We start from the raw sequence: 21,618 nt of genomic DNA on the forward strand, positions 1-21,618 counted from the left end.
GCAGCAGCAGATGCCCAATGTTTAGGAGAGCCTTGAATGCAGTAAAGAAATGAGGTTGATACAAATCAACCTCAACCACTGCGAGCCAGCGCAAGACCTTCTCTCGCAGACCATCTATAAGAAGCGAATCAGCGGGCCTTATCGCAATAATAAGAGTGATGTCTGGACTGTTGATGTAACTGGCCAGATGGCAATATGGGCGTGTGGAAATCAAGCCATTCAAGACGTGATGGAGTTTCCAGAAGTTGGATTCGTCGGGACAAAAATAGCTGGTATCTATATATATAGTCGCTATGCTCCACCAAGCGCGACGATAACAGAATTCGAAGGAATGCTAGGTACGGTAGTTTCGGATGCAAGAAGTCGAAACCCCAAGATCATAGTGTGTGATTTCAACGCGTGGGCTGTGGATTGGGAGGACAAAATCCCGGTGGTGGGGCTACAGAAAAGGTAGGAATGCATAGAGAGTATGCGTCGCTGCTATGCCGAGGCGTCGACTCCTCGCAAAAAGGCGCTCAAACTATTGGTGGAATGAAGATATTGCGGGATTCGGGATGCATGTTTTCTTGCTAGAAGGATCTGCCAACGGTCTAGAGGAAGAATGGACTTCGGCGAGAAACGGCAAGTATATGTGAACCTTCGAGGTACCCTTAAGCAGGCTATACGGACCAGCAAGCGAGAATGCTTCAAGGAACTTTGCGTAGAGGCAGACCAAAGCCCCTAGGGAACAGCGTACAGGATGGTTATGAAAAAGATGAAAGGGCGAACACCACAATTGACCTGCCCGCATCTTCTGCTCGATATCGTAATGGCGCTTCACAACTACCTGACTCAAAAATTAAAATGTTATACCGAGGACGGGAGTTGACGGTAATACATTTGAAAAGAATTTCAGTGGCAAATGTAACTGTAATCACAACTGGAAGTTAATGGTCGCTAAAAGCAACTATTTTCCAATTGAAGCGTTGTTAGTTCGAAACTGCATTTTTGAAAACTTCTCGTATTCTGTTTCAAAGAATTATTGACCGATCTAACCCAAATTTATATTATTACATTCTGAGAAGACTTTATCTAAAATTTTAAAAATTGTCCAAAACTTGAACATTTGGTTAAAAGGTCTATTTAATTTTTAATCTTATTTTCCTGCCTTGTTCCTATAAGAGGATATGGCAAAGGCAACCGTTTTCGTTAAGGGGGTCATCCCGTGTGTCGGATCCGCGGAATCGAATTTTTTTTTTAGTATCAATTGTATCTAGATATAGTGTAAAATATATGGGAAAAGTGATTTTTTGATATTCAGAGTCGTTCGGAAATTATAGCGTTAAACACGTGATAAGTTACATGCCAGATTTATGTCGATCGCCGTAATAAAGCTTGTATTTATCGATCCGAATGACGTTCGAATGACTTCACTAAAAGGACAAAAATTGAAGCCAAGGCTGTACATGTGTTTCTTCTAGAAACCTAAGGTTTATGGACTAGGTATAGTAAATTAATGGTCAGTTAAGGTTTTATGGCTAAAAATCTCATTCTACGCATTTAAAAAATGCGTTTTTCTCGAAACTGCATGTTGAACATCGACTGCCACCATAGCCCAAAATCTATCCAACGAAATTCTTTCAAATTTTCAGAACTTATTCAGAACATATTTCTACGGTCCGCAAACTAGGATAATTGCGATATACTCAATAGTTTCTTTTTAATTCATTGAAGAAGTCGTGAAAAAACACCAAAATTCACAAAAAAAGTTTAACACGGCATCAAAAATTTACCTTTCCATATTTTTTAATAATCCTAGTTTGGGCACTGTAGTTAAGTCTGTACGTTGAAGTGCCGTTTAAATTTTTTCTTTAAGATGATCGCACCGCTCTCTAGCGTGGCAGCATAAAAACATCTTTTTTTTTGGAGATGGGTGTATAAATTGCTCTGTATTTCAATAACGAACTATGCAATCGGGCTGGAAAAATTATTATGAACGCTCAAGATATTAATAAATCTATGGTGACAAATTTGCATTTGTATCTTTATCCAGTTCTTCACAAAAAAATTTTAAAAAAGCCAAAAAAACGCCCTTCACACCGGATGACCCCCTTAAGTCAAAAAAGACACCTAAAACTGAAAAACCAAAAATAAAATTTTAAAATGTTTTAAACTAATATTAATATTAAAATGATGCTATTACTTTATCACCTTAAAAAAATGTCTAGTGATCTATCTGGTGATCACCTCATATCCAAATATATTAGCGATTCGAAACCAAGCTGATTTCAGGAATTTCACATGATTAGGAAAAAACACTTCCTCTATTGTCTATTATTGATAAATACTCGTGTTTGTATAGAAGCCTTTATCAAACCTGTTCTTAACGAACCAGATTGGAAATTACCAGGAAGATACGGACTAAGTCTGTCTAAATGCTTTTCAATTCTCTCAATTGTACTCAATAGTGCTTCTAACCAAGATGAAGTAGTGCACTAACTTAATATTCAGGAACTAATCCCAAATGAATATCGATTCTATGTTTGTATATTGATGCTAAGTAAACCTACAGTAATTCTGGAAGTGAATAAGTACCGGCACTTTTTTTTGGTTTTATTGCTAAGATAAATCGAGTGCAAATGTGTCCATGAGATCTTTTGCTTCCGCATGCAGAATATAAATCTCATTGAAAAAGAAATGACAAATAAAACAACAATGAGAAAAGAGAAAACCCAATAAAATTGCACTGCCCTGGTACATTTGTCCAGTTTATCTTTAAAATGCACATGCCATTTCTGCTCATATAAAGATCAATATGTATATCAATATTTTTATTAGATATAATCAGATAATAGATAATATAAGATAATAGACTAAATTTAATAAAAAATGCAAATTTGCTATGCATGGACAAAAGTATCGAACATTGGTCAACTCTTATCTGAAGTCATGTGCCGTGAAGCAGTTGCATCTACGAGTATAATAGTTTCCCATTCATGAGACAAAAACCACACACATCACAATAGTTCGATGACTAAAAACATTTTTACACCAACAAAAAGTGATAAGACAAAATCTTCAAGCTTGGAGATCAAGGCCGGCGCCAGCTGCGTTTACGTCCGAGTTCACATTACTCCAAATAAAAATATTTCTTTCGGAAATGTTTTTAAATGAGCATCCAAAAATGGAAAACTTTTCAGTTTTTAACAAATCGCCTTCGAAGCTACAACCAAACCTTGAGATGAAACCGCGAAATTTTAATTTGGTTTATGTAGCCACATTACTTCTAACAATGAATATTATATTGGCTGAGTGCGACTATCACTTCGAAGATTATAGTAGTTCCGAAGAAGATACTTCTTCCGGTTGTCGAACCATTTGGGGTACAGACGGTACTTGTAAAACTTTACGTGAGTGTCCTCCGGATCAGTGGTCGGGATCGCATCGTGACATTTGTTTTCGTGGAAGATATCAAAAAATTGTTTGTTGTCAGAATCATAAACATAAACATCCTGAATCACATAGGCCACCGCGAAATGATAACACAGATCGTACTCGGGAAAAATTGAATGGAGTTTCCGGCGACGAGAAAAAAAATAAGGATAATAAAGGAATGCGTATCAGTGAGCAAAGTAATATCATAAATCTATAATTGTGACAAGTTCTTAGTGACGAAATGTTTCATTGTTACAGAGTTTGAAGAATACATGAACAAGATATTTGATAATACCACGAGCGAACCGAATATACAAGGCCGGACACCAACTAGACCAGGAGAATATCCGCATATGGTAAGCTGAACTACCTTGACTCTTTCACAAAAATAATAAGGAAGTGGAGTATTTATCTTGGATGCTTTCAAGCTTACTGTTTTCTTAAGAAACAGTTTTTATTGACCTTTAGGAATTCATTCCTCCCATAATTATGACATTTCATTTAATCAGTAAAATAAGGGCGTCAGAAGGTTGAATATACTACGCCAGTGAAATTGCTTTGCTGGGAAGAAAGGAAGAGTGCTAACAAATAAAAGTTAAGTAAAAAAAATAAATCGAAAGTTCTTACTATTGTGATATACACAGTATTCAGTTTATTATAATAGCACACGTAACAGGACGTTACTTCAAAAAGGTGTCATATATATACGTATATACAGTCAAAACTATCATGGGCGGAGATCGACCGTCGAGCAATTTTTGTCCACCCAAAAAGGGTGTCATCCATAACCTAAACTAAAAATTTATTCAATTTTTATTTACATTACATTTTTCAAAAAACTCGGAAATTATGGACTGACGTAACATTTTCTGTTTTTCTTCCAAGAACAGTATTTGATGGACAGGCAGGCAATATTTTCATGTTTACAAAAAAAACTTTAAGGTTGAAATTGGTTAAAAAGCCTATTTAAGGCTGTTCAGTGTTGGAATCCTTTCATCTAAGCAGATTTCGCTACTGGAACAGTCGATCTTACGCTCTGGGAATGTTGATGGGGACTCAGTGGCTAATTCTTTATCAACTTCGTGGAATTCTTTTGCGTCGGAATCATTTTGTCAAATCAAGCTTTTCTAAAGCAGTTTATAATTGTTACTGGCTGGCACCTTAAACCAGGCTGCTTCTATGAAATGCACAGCCTCCAAGACGTTAATTGGTTTCTTCGGGGAAGAAGTGTCAATGCTTGCCAAGATGTGGTTCACATGCATGCTTCGATAGTGGACTTCAAAATTTTTAATGACGCCCTGATCTAACGGCTGACAAGCAGATGTCGTGTTGCTTGGAAGAAAAATAATTTGTATATTTTGTAATTGCAAGTCGTTGCCTAGTTTTTTGGTCGAATTCCATTAGCCACTGAGTCATTAACTCGCCACACCATTTTATTAAAATGCCAAATTATTGGCAACCGCTTGATGTCCATTGAGGCAAATGTTCTGAGACGTTCAGCTTTACCAATCACGAGTAGTTTTTCTTTTTCTTCTTCTATAATAAATTGCCGCACAACACATTTATTAACCTTTCTTTGGACAATTATTCACCGTAAGACTTATCCCATTTGAGAGCAAGCGTTTTGTCGGGTAATGCTCTAAAGAAAAAACCTGTTTCGTCGGCATTATAAATGTCCTGGGGTCTATTAAAAATTAGAAGTGCTAGAATTTTAAGTTTTTTTTTAAAGTTGTTCAGCGTCTTCTGAATTCTTTCAGTCAAGACCGATTGACATAAAATTTAGAGTGGGGGTTAGGGTAGGATAAGAAATAAAAGTTATATAGCGCCGAGGTTCCAAGAAAGTGTGATTTACCCAAAAACAAAAATTCTTATTTTTAAACGAAAAAATAATAAAAAATAATATCTCAAAAATCAAAAAAAAGTACAAAAATGTGGCCTTTATTTGGCTAAAATATTGACCCAGGAGATTTCACTATCATCTTTATTTTTTGAGATATTTTTTCGGGGTAAATCATACTTTTTTTTCGAAACTACGCACTTCAATTATACCAAATTTGTTTAATCTATTGCGTGGGCTGTAGTTAACATTAGATTATTGATTTTCAAATGCAAAATTCTGGTAATTATATTATTTTAATCATAACTCCGTTATTATTTATCCCACTGACTTCCATCATTCCTCGTTTTGAAGGTCTTCTAAAGCGCTTTGAAAGAACTTTAGATCAATTTCCACTAGAGGTTACTAGTTTTGCGTTATTTGACCTTGAAAGTATTAATTTTCTTAAACATTACGAATTTACGTTAACGAGCTATAAGTCAGCCCGCAGTCCCCCTATCATCATCATCAACGGTCCAACAACCAATATCCCACCTAGACCTGCCATAAAAAAGAACTCCCTGGCTTTCAACACTCCCTGGTCAACCAACTCAATATCCATAAAACCTGTCTGGCGTCCTCACCTACGCCGTCGCTCCATCTCAGGCAGGGTCTGCCTCGTCTTCTTTTTCTACCATAGATATTGCCCTTATAGACTTTCCGGGTGGGATCATTCTCATCCATACGAATTGAGTGACCGCCCACCGCAACCTGTTGACCCGGGTTTGTGCGAAGTGCGATTCGATGTTTTTCCCTCTTTGGTTTTTTACGCTGACGTTGCCACTAAGTACTTCGTCTTGCCTTCATTAATATGCAAGTCCGAGATCTCGCGCAGCCTGCTCGATCTGAATAAAGGTAGATTGTACACCTCGGATTGTTCTTCCCATAATGTCAATATCGTCAACGTAGGCCAGTAGGTGGGTGGACTTGAAGAAGATGGTGCCTCTTACATCTGCATCTGATACTAAGTATTATCCTAGGTGCCTCAACTTCATCATCATCATCAAAGGCGCAACAACCGGCATCCGGTCTAGGCCTGCCTTAATAACGAACTCCAGACATCCTGGTTTTGCGCCGAGGTCCACCAATTCGACATCCCTAAAAATTATCCCAGAACATGTGCGAAGGTTTCGTCATTTTTTTCTGCAGAAAGTGTCCGTAGATATTCCAAGCTTCCCCAGGTGGTAATTTAGTCTGCAGTGACCAGCAAGTATTCCAAGTATGAGCAGTAGTTGCCTGTTGAGTTTGTATCTCCTAATGAGCATCTTGGACTGTTCCACCCCTGGTAGGTTCGCCCACTACGCTTCTCTCAGCCGCCCGATTCTGGTCAGTGTAGCGACATCCTTGCTCCCTCTCTGTTTGTCAAGTTATTCCTTGTCAAGTTTGTAAAGGTATTCCTGTACCAGTTTGATAATCATCTGTACCTTAACAGCGCTTGGGTGTCGAAATAACAATGTTCTGCCCCATGGAATTATGCCTTTCGAGGTTGATGGTTGATCTAAAGTATATGTTTCCGCGTGGAATATACTAGCGTTTTTACCGACAGGCTTCCTTATACCAATGAACGTGGCGCGCGCTTTCTCTGCTGCTAGGGTTCCTTCAGTGTATCAGATAATCAGTTACTAGTTTAAGCCTTAGGCCTCTGCCACGTTCTCCCAATTTGGCCTTTCAAACTTTTTATCGAAATGAAACCTTGTTTTCATACTATCCCTTGGCGCCAATAGTTCGAGATATTACCTGGAAAGAATATCAATCTTTCATCCATTTAAACAGCTCCTTGTCTTGCTGATACTCCCAGATGTCTTGAAGATCGCCTTCCTTTGCCTGAATTTTTATGCGCAGTTGGAGAGAAGTCAATCCCAGAATTTGTACTGTTGTTCAGTTCTCCCTGCCCCGATTACCGCCCCATTGGTAATCATTGGTAATCATTGTATTGTACTATTGAAGTGTATATCCAGTGGGATGCATATCTATTTCTGCCTCGTTACGAACCTTCAAGTTATCAAAGCCCTTGTAACTTTTTGACATATGTTGTCAACATGCTTCTTTCGGAGTAGTGTGATTCTCTCTGTCACTCGTTTCACCTCCATGGCATGTTATCTAATGAATTTCTGGCCAAAGTGTTCTCCACTCCCCCTCCTAAGATGATTTCTAGCAAACAAGGTATGCAAGGTATGATTGGAAGCTAGACTACTTCATTTTGAAACAGATTTGTTATTAAAAGTTTCGAATTGTTAATCAAATGTTGCTATTTGATTAATGAAATGGCTAATTAGTATAGAAAATCTAAACCTAAGAATGAATGGATATGAATTTTTTTTGGAGTGTCACTCGAAAATCTGATCCAAGAAAACTATTTTAACGAATTCAATTGAATTGTCAATTTCTAGAAAACCATCAACTTTTTACTAAAGGCATTTAATGTTTTTTCGATATTTGTGAGTTGCCCTATCTGTAATTATTGTAGGTGCCGCTTTTGCATAGTGGAGGTTTACCAGGGCTATCTTAGTGCTGGCCATTGACTCCATTAGTATTTGAAGTTCTTTTCTAATGTCGAAGTATCATCCTTCTCCTCCGACATGAGACTTCCCTGCATACCGTTGGCCGCCTTGAGCCATACAAGATCTAGGTTTAGGTTGACCAGTTTCTCCTCCTCAGTGGACTCTTTGCCTTCCACGATTCCTTCGGTGATCTCGGTGGACTTTCCCCCCGATGTGTTTTGCGAAGTACCTTCCCTCGGTTTCTCTCACTGCACATGCACAGGAATGTTACCAAATTTGTAATTGAGGAGGCAGTTACGGTGTAAATTTCCTCCAGGGATCAGTCAGCTACCCCGATCGTGAAGAGCTTGCCGTCGAGAATAAGCTCTCCACTATCGTAACCTCTCCTTATCAAAATCTACCGTCCTCACAATTTGGGAAGTTCGTTCTGCTTTACTTTGTAGTCCTATTTGAAAAGAAATAAATTATTCTCCATCTGCCTATGTTAAAAGTGGTGAAGACTCTTTTAGTCACGTCACGTAATAAACTCCTCAAAAAAGGACAGGAGTAAAATATTTCGTTGATTAGTACGAGTAGCGAACTAAGTTCTGTTTAACTCTCAAAAATTCACATAGAAACTATCACCTTTAAGTAGCTTATGTAACATAAATTCTGCGCAACCAGTTGCGAGCCTGATGCTCCCAAGGTATGAGAATGAGGTTATGTCTGATAAGTTGGATGAACGGGTCGTACATTTTTTTTACTCTGCGGTCTATATGTTATAGCGCCCTATTTAAAAAAGTGTTTTATCATGAGTGCAGGCTCAGCATAGCATAACTCCATGCATTGGGCCTACAAAGAGCTCTGCCCACCTTCATAGCAAAAAAGAGTGAAAAGCATTACTTTATCCATAATATTTATCCGATATAACTTCTTTGTATTATTTACTTTCATTGGTCGATATCGTAAATTCGTACAAACACCTTACTCTAGAATTTGACTAAATAATTGAATCAGTCAAACAACTTGAATTTCGTCAAACAAGGAATTCGAAAATTCCTTGAAAATGGAAAAATTTTTAGCTTCATTGAGAATACTATTTAATAATTTATTATATGGAAAAAGGGAAACACTTTTTCACACACTGAATACATTTAGTAAGTGTTCATCGGAAAAATTTCCTAAAAAGGCATTTATATCTATGAAATCATTTTGGGATGTCCTGAATACCAACCAAGGAAAAAATGTAATGAACAACATACACTGATTGTTTATGATGCAGATTCCAATACGTCAAGCTCCATATATCTTCTATTGATTCAGTATCAGATGATTGGAAAACTACTGAAATAACCTTTGAGGACAAATTTGTAAATTTATCACCTGATATAAAATTTACCATCAAAACTACAGACAGGTTACCAATGGAAGCTTTTTCAAGTGGTTGATATGGAAAGAAATTGAAAGTTACCTTGTAAAACGACTGTGACAACGAAAATCGATGACTAATTATAAGAAAATAAACACAGTGAAATGAAAATAATAGTAATGTCGGTTTATTCACATAAACACCTTAACTGACGCAACAATTCGTAAGGCAAGTTTCAAGTTTACATCCATATGTATATTCAGTTCAGCTTGACACCACTGTGCAGAGGTGGGTCCCCTAAAACGGGCTTCGAATGGAAACTAGCAGCGTTTACCAGTATGAACATTAATACCACAATGTACATTGCAACAATGTTTCACAAAATGAAAAGAATCAAAGAGGCTTACATCCAAATCAATGCAAAAAAAATTACTGTCTCTATGTACAGATTCTTTTTGGCGTGAAAAAAAAACATTCAATGGCAATATAACATTTTTTGTTTCTTCAGTGTCCGCTTTTGATATTTTTTATTTATAAAAATCAGATTTGCAAGAAGATAAGTCCTAATTTTTTAAAGTAACTATATTGTCTTTTATTCCTTGAATCTTGGGAATTATTTACTATTTTTTTAGATTACTTTTTAAATATTTTCTTCATTAAAATTTTTACTAATGAAGTTGTCGTTAGTAAAGCTTTTATTATTGAATATAGCCGATATTTCCGGAACAACTTATTCTAATTGAATTTCTTTACCATCATCGCATGAAACATGGTCGACATACATTGATTGAAAAATACGTGCTTTAGAACCGGTCCATAAAACTTACATTGAAATGAGCCTAAAATCCCAATCATCAACCGATATCGTAACAAAATAGCTACAGTGAGAGATATGTATCTCCTAACTAGAAATAAAAACAAACGAATCGACGGCACAATTGGAGCCGAACCTCTCGGTAAACCGGATGCAACGATTGGTACTCTCTTCCATACCATATCGGTCCTATAGGATCTCCGCCAACCTGGGTATCTAGCAGACAAAAAAAATGTATATGCTCCCTTATTCTACATCTATACATGTTGAGCTCTTCGCAGATTTGGAAAAAGAGGAAAGGAAAGTTTCTCGAACCAACGGGTGCCCTTCTTGGGAATCTTAACGATCACCCAATTCTTCTACTCTCTGGGATATGTCTCAGACTTCCAAGACTTTCATACGAGTGGAAGTAGCTGCTAGTGCAGCGATAGATAACTGTGCAGGGAGACCGCCAAGCCTAGCGGCTTTACTAAATGTGAGTGCATTGGTGGCTTAAATGATTTCTCTTCTCCTTGGAGGAACGGTGACTAGCCACTGTATTCAGACATTAGGAAGAGCATTATCGGATGAAATCTCCTCAGTTTCTCGCCATCGTGGATGAGAAGTCTACCGTTAACGTCCTTCACAGTATCATCGAAAGAGTTGTGACCATATGCAAGTTACTGTGTAATCCGGTATAAACCTCTAAAATCAATGCTTTCTATGGCATCTTTCGCTTCCCTAACCAGCAAAATAGCAAATTCCCTTTTGTCACAGTGTACTAACATTGAACTGCCCGCAATTTTGTTCGCTCTTTTCGTGAACTTCATAATTCATCGATCAGAGAAGAACCTGACTTTATTGATGAAAAACTGAAGAAGGTGCTGATTTACCACCTCATCTGCGTTTAACATTACTTCATTCAAGACGTTTTCAAGAGAGTAAAATAAGTGAAAGTTTACAGTATAAACACCTTCCTTTGACGATGTTTTGCTTTTGAAGTCTGTGAAGGTTGAGGCGGGATATTCATGTCAAATTCAAGATCGTCTGCGCTAGACATTTTTGTAGACTATCCACTTCTCATCATAAGGTCTTTCAAACAAGTCGGGAAACCGGAAGCTCAGCGCTTCAGGTATGAAAGGTTTTGTGTATTTCCTTTATAAAGAGATTTGAGTGTGCATTTGTCCCATTAGCATGTAGTACGTAAGATATGCATATATTATGTGAGAATTTACACGTTCAAGTAATATTTACATTCACAGTCTTGAATTTGCAGAGAAGCGACAGTTTTGACCTAGTATAACTTTGTTAGTGATGGTGTGATTTTCACCAAATTTGGCAGGATCATGCTCTATGCTATAACCTACATTGCTGCAAAATTTTGTGATTCTAGAGTGAACTTAAGGGGGGTTTTCCTGTCAATTACTGAAAATTCTAGTAATGTACTATTATTAACTTTATTTTAACAGATATCGGTATGGAGGTTATTTCGGAGCCTAGGCACCATATAGTGGCCGCCCCCTGATTTTTTTCGGATTTTTCGGTTGGATATTTTCTGAGAATGGGTTCGTTAAAAAAATGACCACTTTCAACCACCCGCATTCCCCACCTTTTCAACAAATGTCAAAGCTAAGACCGGCTTCGAAAAATACTAACCGAGACCTTTAATTTAATACCCCACATGACTATATTTTATGAAAAAAAAATTTACACCCCCCTTTTGCATGTATGGGGACCCCCCTTAAATTCGACGTAAAAGGATGTAACTCACTATTTGCGTGAGTGTTCACAGTTCCCACCTTTCTACCAAATTTGGAGCCAATCGCTATAACCGTCTCCGAGAAAAATGCGTGTGACGGACAGACAGACAGACAGACGGACAGACAGACAGTAAACCGATTTTAATAAGGTTTTGTGTTTACACAAAACCTTAAAAAGTATCTTTTCTTCGACGTTCAAGCAGCATATCGCAGTTTTCAATACTTGCCATCAGTTGAATTTGTTTGAAATCCAAATATTTAGCTTGCTTGCATATCCAAGCCTTTTAAGGTACAAATGAATCCTTTTTTCACTGACTTTTAATGTACCTGCAATGTCTCGCGTCATATAACATGGCTTTGGCTTGATCAATGACACAATTCTGTCATCATCAATCTTAGTGGATCGTCCAAACTGGGGAGCATCTTTAATATGAAAATTACCAGTCCGAAATTTCTTAGACCAGTTTCGGTACCAACGTTTTTTTCGAGCATTATTTCCGTGAACTATACCCAGTTTTTCACGTTAACGTTCTTCCCTTTATGATATAAGAGATAAGTAAAATATGGCGAAGAGTAAAGTTTGACCTTCTAATCCCTCAATAAATAAAGTTAACACCGTCAGTTAGTCGTTCGACAGCTGGGGGGAAGACAGTGACGCTACAGCAGCACAAACGCCATCTGTTACAAACCTCATGCTCCACAACCATTTATCCGACTTATTCACGAAATTAAACAGAAACAAATATTTATTACGACAAACTGAGAAGCAATGTATTAAGTACGCTAGTGCTGGATGAAATTTTAGGATTATTTTAAAGATATAAAATGAAAAAAAGAAAATAAACAGAAAAAAAAAATAAAAAAATAAAAAGTTAAGATAGAAACAAGATATACTTTTGCGGCCAGAATGAAAGTGAACGATAAACATGGCTTCTCCTATGAACTAGAAAGGGTCCCAATCAATTCTAACCCTATTGGAATAATATACCTTCGCTCTACACTCCATATTGACAAAACTCTCAGTTGAGGGTGAGGTACTATAATTTGAAATAATAAAAACTTGTTTTCCCTATTCGTTAGTGTTGATTTATTGGTCTTGTAAATACCGATATTTCGGAACCCACTTGTTCCCTTCGTCAGTGCTAACAAGAACCACTTGTTCCCTTGATCAGTGCTAACAAGACAGGGCAGAAACTTGTTAGCACTGATGAAGGGGACAAGTGGTTTCCGAAATATCGTTACTTGCAAGACCAATAAATTAACACTAGCGAATAGGAAAAACAAGATTTTATTATTTCAAATAGTTTAATCGCTAGAAATAACGCGAATAATACTCAGATGTTATAATTATTTAAGGACCCCCTTAACCTTTACCCAATATTTCTGATTTAAATCTTATGCCAATAAAAGTTAAAACAAAGGTAAAAATGTTTGTGTATTTCTTATATAAAAATATTTCAGTCAACATTTATACCATGTAATGTACATAAATACATTACATCAGAATATTTCAAAACATAGGCACCATATAGTAGCAGCTTTTTGTTTTTTTTTAAATTCTCGGTTGGGTAGGTTCTGAGAATGTGTCCGTGAAAGCAAGGACCACATTCTAACCCCAATGTGTACGTGAAAGAAACGACCATTTTCCAGACCCCGCTCCTCCCTCTTTTGCATTAAATATCAGAACTGCAGCATACAACAGCAATTGAAAGGACTAATTGAGACCCTTCATTTGATGCCGCACATGACTATATTTGATGGAATAGAAATGTACACCCTCCTTTTGCATGTATGGAGTTCCCCATTGAACGATGTAACTCACTACATGCGTGGGCGTTCACAGTTCCAACCTTCCCACCAAACTTGGTCTCAATCCGTATAACCATTTCTGAGAAAAGTGCATGTAACAGACAAGTAGCAAACCGATTTTAATAAGATTTTGTTTTACAGAAAACCTTAAAAACACTACGAAGGTGCTTCGAAACTAATACCTCTTTCTCGTCAAATTACTACTACTTAAGGGATCAAATGTCAGTAACACATCGAATTGAATATCGGGCTGATTCTACGTATATATGGACACTACGAGCTATGTATAAATGGAAGGATGGTGTATCCAAATATTTTTACATAAAAAATCAACAGAACCTTTCATACTTAAAACGCCTAGCTTCTAGGTTCCCACTTGTTAATTAGGGTATAAAGCTACAAGGGAATTAGGACCTAAAATGTTTGAACCAGGTAGTGTAACTTGCCTTTTTCTCTGAACCTATCTAATGCAGTGACGACTAATCAGATGCTGTTTTACCTCTTTCCTGAGAGCCGTGTAACCGACATCGTTACAAGAGGCTATTTATTCTATTATAAATGTATATCAACACGACATGAGAATAAATCATATTCAGGACCAAAACAACTTAGCAAACTTTAGGCCTAAGCCCGGCGAAGTAGAGCAAAATTACAATATTTTGTTTAGGAATTAAGGGAGTCCTGAGTCCATCCACATAATGGTAGACCAAACGAGTTGGATATTTTCGACTATTTTCCAAAATAAAAATTGAAAAAATAGAAAACTTGCGCTAGGAGGGTAGAGTTGAGATAGCGTCCTTTAGTTGCCTTTATCGTCATTCATTCATTTCAAATTTCTATTTGAAGTTCTAGGGTTTGTTTATTATATGGAAGATTTCCAACATTGTTTGAAACGGTTAATTTTTGTTTTTGTGTCATTGAATGATCAGGAAACGACTTAGGGAGGCGATGCACAATTTTTATGATTTTCAAAAGCAGCAAATTCTCTTCTTTGATTTAATGAGCCATAAATAATTGTTCATTCGTTTTGGATGAAATAACTTTGTTTTGAAAAATCTAAAGTAAAATCCATTTGTAGCCTATTCTAAAAATGCAAACACTTTTTAGGAGCTGCTCAGTTTCATTTTACTATGTAAGCGATAGATGTGACCTAGTGGCTGAAAAAGTCAACTCAAGATAATCTTGCCAACAATTGATGTTTGCCAACACTTCCAATACTTCAGGTTCATTATATTATAAAGCAAATTTTATAAAATATACATTGCTGTTATCTCCAATAGAGTGAGTGTTTTATAATTCATTACTGATATATTTTGCTTTATTACCAAAATTTTACAAGATAATTTACGAAACTAAACATTTTTCGCAAATAGCAGTAAAATATCTTTGTTTGATTTGATCCCACGTAATACTAGAAATCTAAAAAGCGTGTATCAACAGATAGTAGTGTTTTGCCTAATTTGTTATTGTTATTCCTGCCAGAAAAAAAACTGGCCATGGAGCGGTAGCATGACTTAAAAAATGGAACACATTGCTTTGGGTGTAAAGATCAACAATACATGTAACTTAGTTTTACAGAAGTTTCATAAACTAAATAACATACTTATGAAAATTAAACCTTTTGACTCTACATAGTTAATGCGTCAAATAGCTTAATGAAAACAGCATAATCAAAATATCTCTGTTAAATGGGATGGAATGGAAAAATTGCTCGGTAGAATACGATAATTCAGTTTCTCAACATGACGAATATTCAACGCAATATAAGCGCCTTAATCTTAGGTCAATTTTATGGAATTTTCCTGGTATGTCGTCTTTTTAAAAATAGTTCATTCAACATTGGACCTATTTTGCAAAAAATCCGCTCAGTTTGAAATCAACGCACTGCACCAGTTATTCCCCCAAACTGTCCATTTCTGCGGGCGAGAAAGATTCCGTCCCATAACCAATCGCTTTCCGGCGACAACTTGAGCAGAGCAATCTTGTACTGCAGCAAAAGAATCAATTTGCATCCAGCTCAGTTCCATTGTCCCTGCTACCATATCTAATTGCTCTCAGCAACAACAGGAAGAAGATTTAAAATGATATAGAACATGGGGCAGTAAAATGGACAATGTTCTTAATGTGTGTTTTTTTTAAATATCGCAAATATTAATTTTATTCCATAATGATTTAGTTTGGAGTGCTAGGAACTGTGAATAAAGTGAGTTAATATAATAATGCTATGATAGTGGTATAGATACTAAGACGCTGTTTAACACAAAATTAAGGGCGAATTATCCCGAGAATTTATCGGAGAACAAAAATGAAGCAGAATGGGCAAATAGATAAAGTACTTTAAAAATGTCAGGCGATGACGGCTTTACGGTTTCTTACCAGGGCAGAGACAAATCGTCAGACACTGCCTCACCTTTGCCCTGGGAGCAGCGTGACCGAAGCGGCTCGCAGATGGTTAGTGCTCCTTTATATAATTCGCAGAACACAACATGACTACGAATTATATTGAGCGCAAATCCGCCTTGTTGACCAGAGCTTGGCCAGAGCTGAAAATATTTTTTTGAGAATTGTGGGATCCTAAGTCCGCATCAACTTAATGCCGGACCGGATCAAATGGGGAGCAACCTTCTCCATGTCATTATGAGAAGCTTGTTCCCAGTTTTTGATAGCAGCATCATCCAATGCTACTGAGACGCCAAGGGCTGGTTCCGGTCCGCGCATGGGGAAAGTTGAAGCCTCTTTTGCTGATGCATCCGAGATTTCACCTCCCTCTACACCACAATGACCAGGTACCCAGAGTAAATCCACCATATTGAATCTAGAAACAGAATTCAATCGGCTTCTATATTCCTGAACGATTTTTGAAGTGATCAAAGTACTACTCAACGCCCTCAATGCAGCTTGACTAACGCTACAGATTGCGATACGTCTGCCTTCCAACCGCTCGTCAATCATTCAGGTAGCCGCCATTCGGATCGCATACACTTCAGCCTGAAAGACCGTTGTATATTGTCCCAAAGAAAAAGCCCACTTCTCGTTTTTATTCGAAAGGTAGGCTCCTGCTCCAGAAGCATTTTCTGTCTTTGAGCCATCGGTATAGAAGACATCAGTATATCCTGACAAGCATTCTTCTGGTTCGTCCCAGTTTTCTCTCCGTTCCAAGATAACAGCATATCTTCTACCAAACAGATGTATGGGGATCTGGGAATCGAAAGGCATTGCGAAAACTAGATTCAATTTTCCCAATAACTAAATATATAATAAATAAATCCAAGGGCTGGAAATTGAGTAATGCATTCAGAGCTGCGCCGGATGTGGTGCTCATGGCACCGGTGATACCCAGATACACAGTTCTTTGCAGTGTGACTAGTTTACGGTAAAGACTCTTCTGTTTCACCTTAACTTACCTCACTACGGATGCATAAGCGAACAAAGGTCTAATGATAGCAACATATATCGACATTACTACCTGAGGCCTAAATCCCCATGTCGGGGCAAAAATCCGCCTACACAGCCCATAAGCTGAGAGAGCTCGTTTCATCTTTACCTCTACATGTTTTTTCCAAACAAGCTTCTTGTCTTCGGAGAGTTGAAGAGTTGTACCCCTCATCTCTGGAAGGCAAAGACCATTCAGATTCCTCCTTTTTGTAAATAATATCATTGTGATTTTATTTGGATTAACTGAAAGTCCATGCCTGAGGCACCAACTGTCAACCAAATCAACGGCGCGTTGTGTATTTCTACACCATTTCTACACCACCATTCCGAGATCTCGACCAACAGCCAGCACAGCCACGTCATCCGCATAAGCTTGAACATGTATTGGCAGATTTTGCAGTTCGCATAATACTGAGTTGATCAGCATACTCCACAGAAGTGGCGATATCACACCTCCTTGAGGGCAGCCTTTCATCGCTTCTGTTGATAGGTAGCGATCAACACCCACTTCAGCATACACCAACTTCTGCGTTAGTATAAAGTAGGTCCACTCTATTAGAGTTTCGTCAACACCACCCTCTAGCGGCATCACAGAACTTTTGAAAGTGCGCATAGTCAGAAGTCCCTTCAATATCCATGAACACCCCCAACGTGTACTCCCCTTTCAGAATTGCGTCTTCTATTTTTGGAACCAAAGAATGAAGAGCAGATTCACAGGACTTTCCACGTTGGTAAGCATTTTGGTTTTCATTTAGTGGGTGCGACCTTAGCGCCTTCTCGCGAATATGACGCTCAACCAGTCTCTCCAGACATTTCAACGAAAATGATGTTAAATTGATTTGCCTGAAGTTCTTCTGATTTGAATAGTCATCTTTCCCAGGCTTTGGTATGAAGACTATCTTCCCCTCCTGCCAAGAGGAAGGCACGTAGCCGAGAGTAAGACATCCTCGAAAAATATTTCTGAGAAGTTGCTTTAAGTGCTAACCCTCCTTTAGCATCGCTGGGTAAATGCAATCCATGCCAGGTGCTTTGAAGTGTTCAAATGATAGCATAGCAACTTTCGCTTTTTGATTGGTAACAACTGCTCTCGGAGGGTCCCAATTCCCCTTGCAACACCTTCGTGTTGAAGGGTTTGCACAAAACGCCAATTCATTTCTTCCCACTTCTGAGACCTGTTCTTCCCGGTAGTGTACTTTCAGGAGAGAATAATTATAGTAATATACCGTTACCACCTAGGTACCTAGGTACCATATAGTGGCAGCCTGGTGTCAATCGCTTTGACAACCTTAAGAAAGTTGCCTAAAATAAATATATCAAAATGATGAAATTGTTCTGCAAAACGCGTGAAATCGTAAATAATTTAAATAATTAAAATAATAATTAAAATGAGGGGGTAGAGTATCAGACTCCCAATCTCGCTGCTCTGGTGTCTGCGTTCGCTTATTGTTTGTCTTGCTGCTGGGAGCTTATCACTCGCACAGTGTTAGGTGTGATGATATGAAACTGAAACACGATCTGACTGTGTGGATGCCCTGTACTCCACGAAGAAATGAACAGAAAACACTAATAATAAACTATACATTCTCAGATATAACCTGAGAACTCCTTCTGTCATATTATCGAGTCCATACATCGAACGTGTAGAACTCATAGAAGGGAGTACAACATCTCAACCCAGTGCATTAATAAAGGATAAACATGAGTGGGGATGAGGTACATAAATCTAACCAAAAGAGAATCTTCCGCATTTGGAATCGGAGAAAAGTGTGAGAAGATGGAATACGCACAATTTAAGTCAACTGCTTCTGTATTCCATCAAAGCGGCACCTCAGCTGCCACTTCATCCCAATAAAGAAAAGGTCTGCTATTTCACCTAAAGGTAAGAAAAGACTCTCCTCAAGGTCCTAATATCTGTCAGTTTACAGCCCCAAAGGCCCATAAATCAATATAATTCTAGAAGGCAATCACCTATGTAACGATGAAAAACTGGAATGTCTCTATCCGATGCACCAAAGTGAAACTGGGAGCCGGAATAGACTATCTTTTGCAGGTTCACTAAGCTAGAACCAACGGAAGCTGGGTGCAACCTTGGACGCCATTTGTAATGAGTAAAAAATTAATGCATGGGCAAAGTGGCCATAGCGTAATCGATCTGGAAGTTATTGAACTTCACAATAACAGACACACATAAAAAAGTCCAGAAAATTTTGAGTGTAAATTAAAAAATGTCAAATATTATGGAAGGAATTGTTAGCAGGAGAATTGAAATAAGGTTAGAAATCGACGTTATTCCCTTTCAGAAAGCTTTTATGAAAAGAAGAGTTGCCGATGAAGTATTGTCTTCCGGGGCAGGCCTAGTTTTAAACCTAATTTCCTGCTTTATTTCACGTTGATAGTAGACCTAAGGGATCTAACACAAGCGCTAAAAAGGTCTTATGTTTCCCATTGTAGGGCTTCTATGTAGCCAGCGTTTTGTGTTGAACAATCTACTGTTATGTTAGTGCCTGTTAATTCGACAAAACAGTTTTGCTTTATGCTGGTCATGTCAGATTTTCAGCCTATGCGTATGCCGTATCTCTATTTATTATATGAAGTTATCTCGGAAGATGTTAAACCTAATGATGCCATATGTGGTTTTGGGTTTGTTGGTTCTCTTCTAGAAATTTGATGTCAAAAATGGACGTTATGCACTGAGACCAACTTTGGTAGCATCGAATAGAAGCTGCAAATTGACTATTAAACAGTTATCAACCTGGAAAGCTAGCTTCACAAAGAAGTCCATTCCAAAAGGAACAAAATCGAACCATTTTCAAGTGTGTCCGGATGGCATAGTGATTAGATCGATTTGCATTGCGACTAGATATCGGATACCAGTCGACTCAACTGTAAATGAGTACATGAGTCAAATCAAAGTACTAATCATGGGCGATCCCAAGGCTGACCGCATTATACCTCCATAAAACAGAAGCTTCAGAGGCTTGGTTGGGAGGTTCTTATATGTTCACAACCCGAACCTGTACCCAACTTTCCTTGCCTATGTGAAACGCGTTAGTATGAAACTGAATTCAAATAAAAGTTGTGAAAGAGGCTTCCTCAGTTGTTTGCCAACCGGAACAAGCTTCAACGAACTGGTCCTCTAAATAGCGCGGGCGAGGCGATAGCCATGAAAATAATTGATTTCTTTTGCCTCAATCTTCATAATGATATAGAGCGGTATTACTTTGTAATGACTCGATGAAATTGATGGTGGTCAAAAGACTACACTAGATTGCCGGAAGTCGACCAGAGGGGAGAGCCGCCCCAAAAATATAATAACTTCTTGAAATTAACCATGAAGATCCACGTGCAAATACCAAATCTTTGGACTCGTTCTTTCCCGGCGCTATGCTAGTCAGACTTGAAAATGTTAAGGGATCCTTTTGAATACTTCGTGTCATAATATAAAACTTCACGTTTCCTTTCACTGATACGTACGTCTGCATTGGTACCTGAAAAAAAAACAAAATAAACATGGGAATAGCACGCGAACCAGGCGGAAGAAAACACACCAGCTAAAACTGGAAAATAAAAACAATATAACGCGCGTGGAGATGTAAAAGTCGGCACCCGAGTGCCCGATCTAGAGAGAAGGGAAGGATCTACGAGAGAGTTTTCCTGCATACAGGAATTTTGGGGGTTCGGCAGGCATTTTGTCCACGCACGAGTTCCGTGAGATTGTTTGTAAAGTCGACAATTTAGATATGTAAGTCTTGTACGAGTTCAAATTTTCATTCAAAATCAGTGCCAGAGTACAAATTCTGCCTCAAGGATGGAATAAGGAGAAGCCGTGTCGCATCCGTCTGACTACGAAACGTGATGTTAGCTTACACTCTACCTACTGTCAAGTTGCTGGTTACGTCGGCTATCTTGAGATTGATGCGTAACCTGTATCGACCGTCGTTAAATCAGCAGCAAAATCCGAAGCCGAACAACTTACAGCGGCTCCCTCATCAATCAACCTTGAGGCACCCAGGCATCCAGGCAGTTCCACAAAAATGGATGGCTTTCACCTCGACTTCATCAGCATGGTGGTGTGGTTGCGCTTTTCGGTGACCAGTTTCAAATGGAATTTGAACCATACGTCTCCACGAGCTTATGAAATCGATCGGATTTGTTGGTTGTCATATTTATCAACCCATCCACATAATTCCCGGACCGTGGGCATATAAATGGAAAATATTGCTTGCATGATCTCCGGTCGTAGACTGTAGGGTAAGATTTCCTCTTACTCTGTCTTCTGAACTGGTTGCTGGAGCCTGGACACGAAGTGGTGCATATCTCGATAAAAGTCCAGCCAACCACTCATTATCCCTCTCTGCTTGGCTTCGTAGCCGCTCCCAGAGATCAATATCCTCAAACTAGTCACGAAAATGATCCCGACACTCCCAATACCAGTCCACCGCGTTACTAGTAAAAAGCATTTATACATGTTCCAGCAGGAAAAAGAAGTTCCCTTTCAGAAATTCATCAGATACTGCCTTTGGAAGTCATCGAAAAATCGCAAAACGCTTGGTCTTTGTCAATCATTCTTGTGATGAAACCTGGTAAAGACATAAGGGGAGCAATGTTGCTGTGAAGGATGCTTATCCTTCACCTAACATTGAAGAGATTTCCAGTTACCTCCCGAAGGCTGAGTTTATTGC

General features: G+C 38.3%; 1 protein-coding gene across 1 annotated transcript in view; it reads left to right on the forward strand.

The window, feature by feature from the left end:
- The first annotated feature begins 3,167 nt into the window (after positions 1-3,167).
- Positions 3,168-21,618, forward strand: part of LOC119651840 (serine protease snake-like) — a 35,332-nt gene continuing 16,881 nt past the window's right edge. Inside the window, exons 1-2 of the mRNA XM_038055638.1 lie at positions 3,168-3,611; positions 3,673-3,770. Coding sequence (XP_037911566.1) covers positions 3,221-3,611; positions 3,673-3,770 — 489 coding nt within the window. The 5' untranslated portion in view covers positions 3,168-3,220. The remainder of the gene's footprint in view (positions 3,612-3,672; positions 3,771-21,618) is intronic.

Source organism: Hermetia illucens, chromosome 3, assembly GCF_905115235.1.
Source record: "Hermetia illucens chromosome 3, iHerIll2.2.curated.20191125, whole genome shotgun sequence".
In the NCBI taxonomy this organism is placed as follows: domain Eukaryota; kingdom Metazoa; phylum Arthropoda; class Insecta; order Diptera; family Stratiomyidae; genus Hermetia; species Hermetia illucens.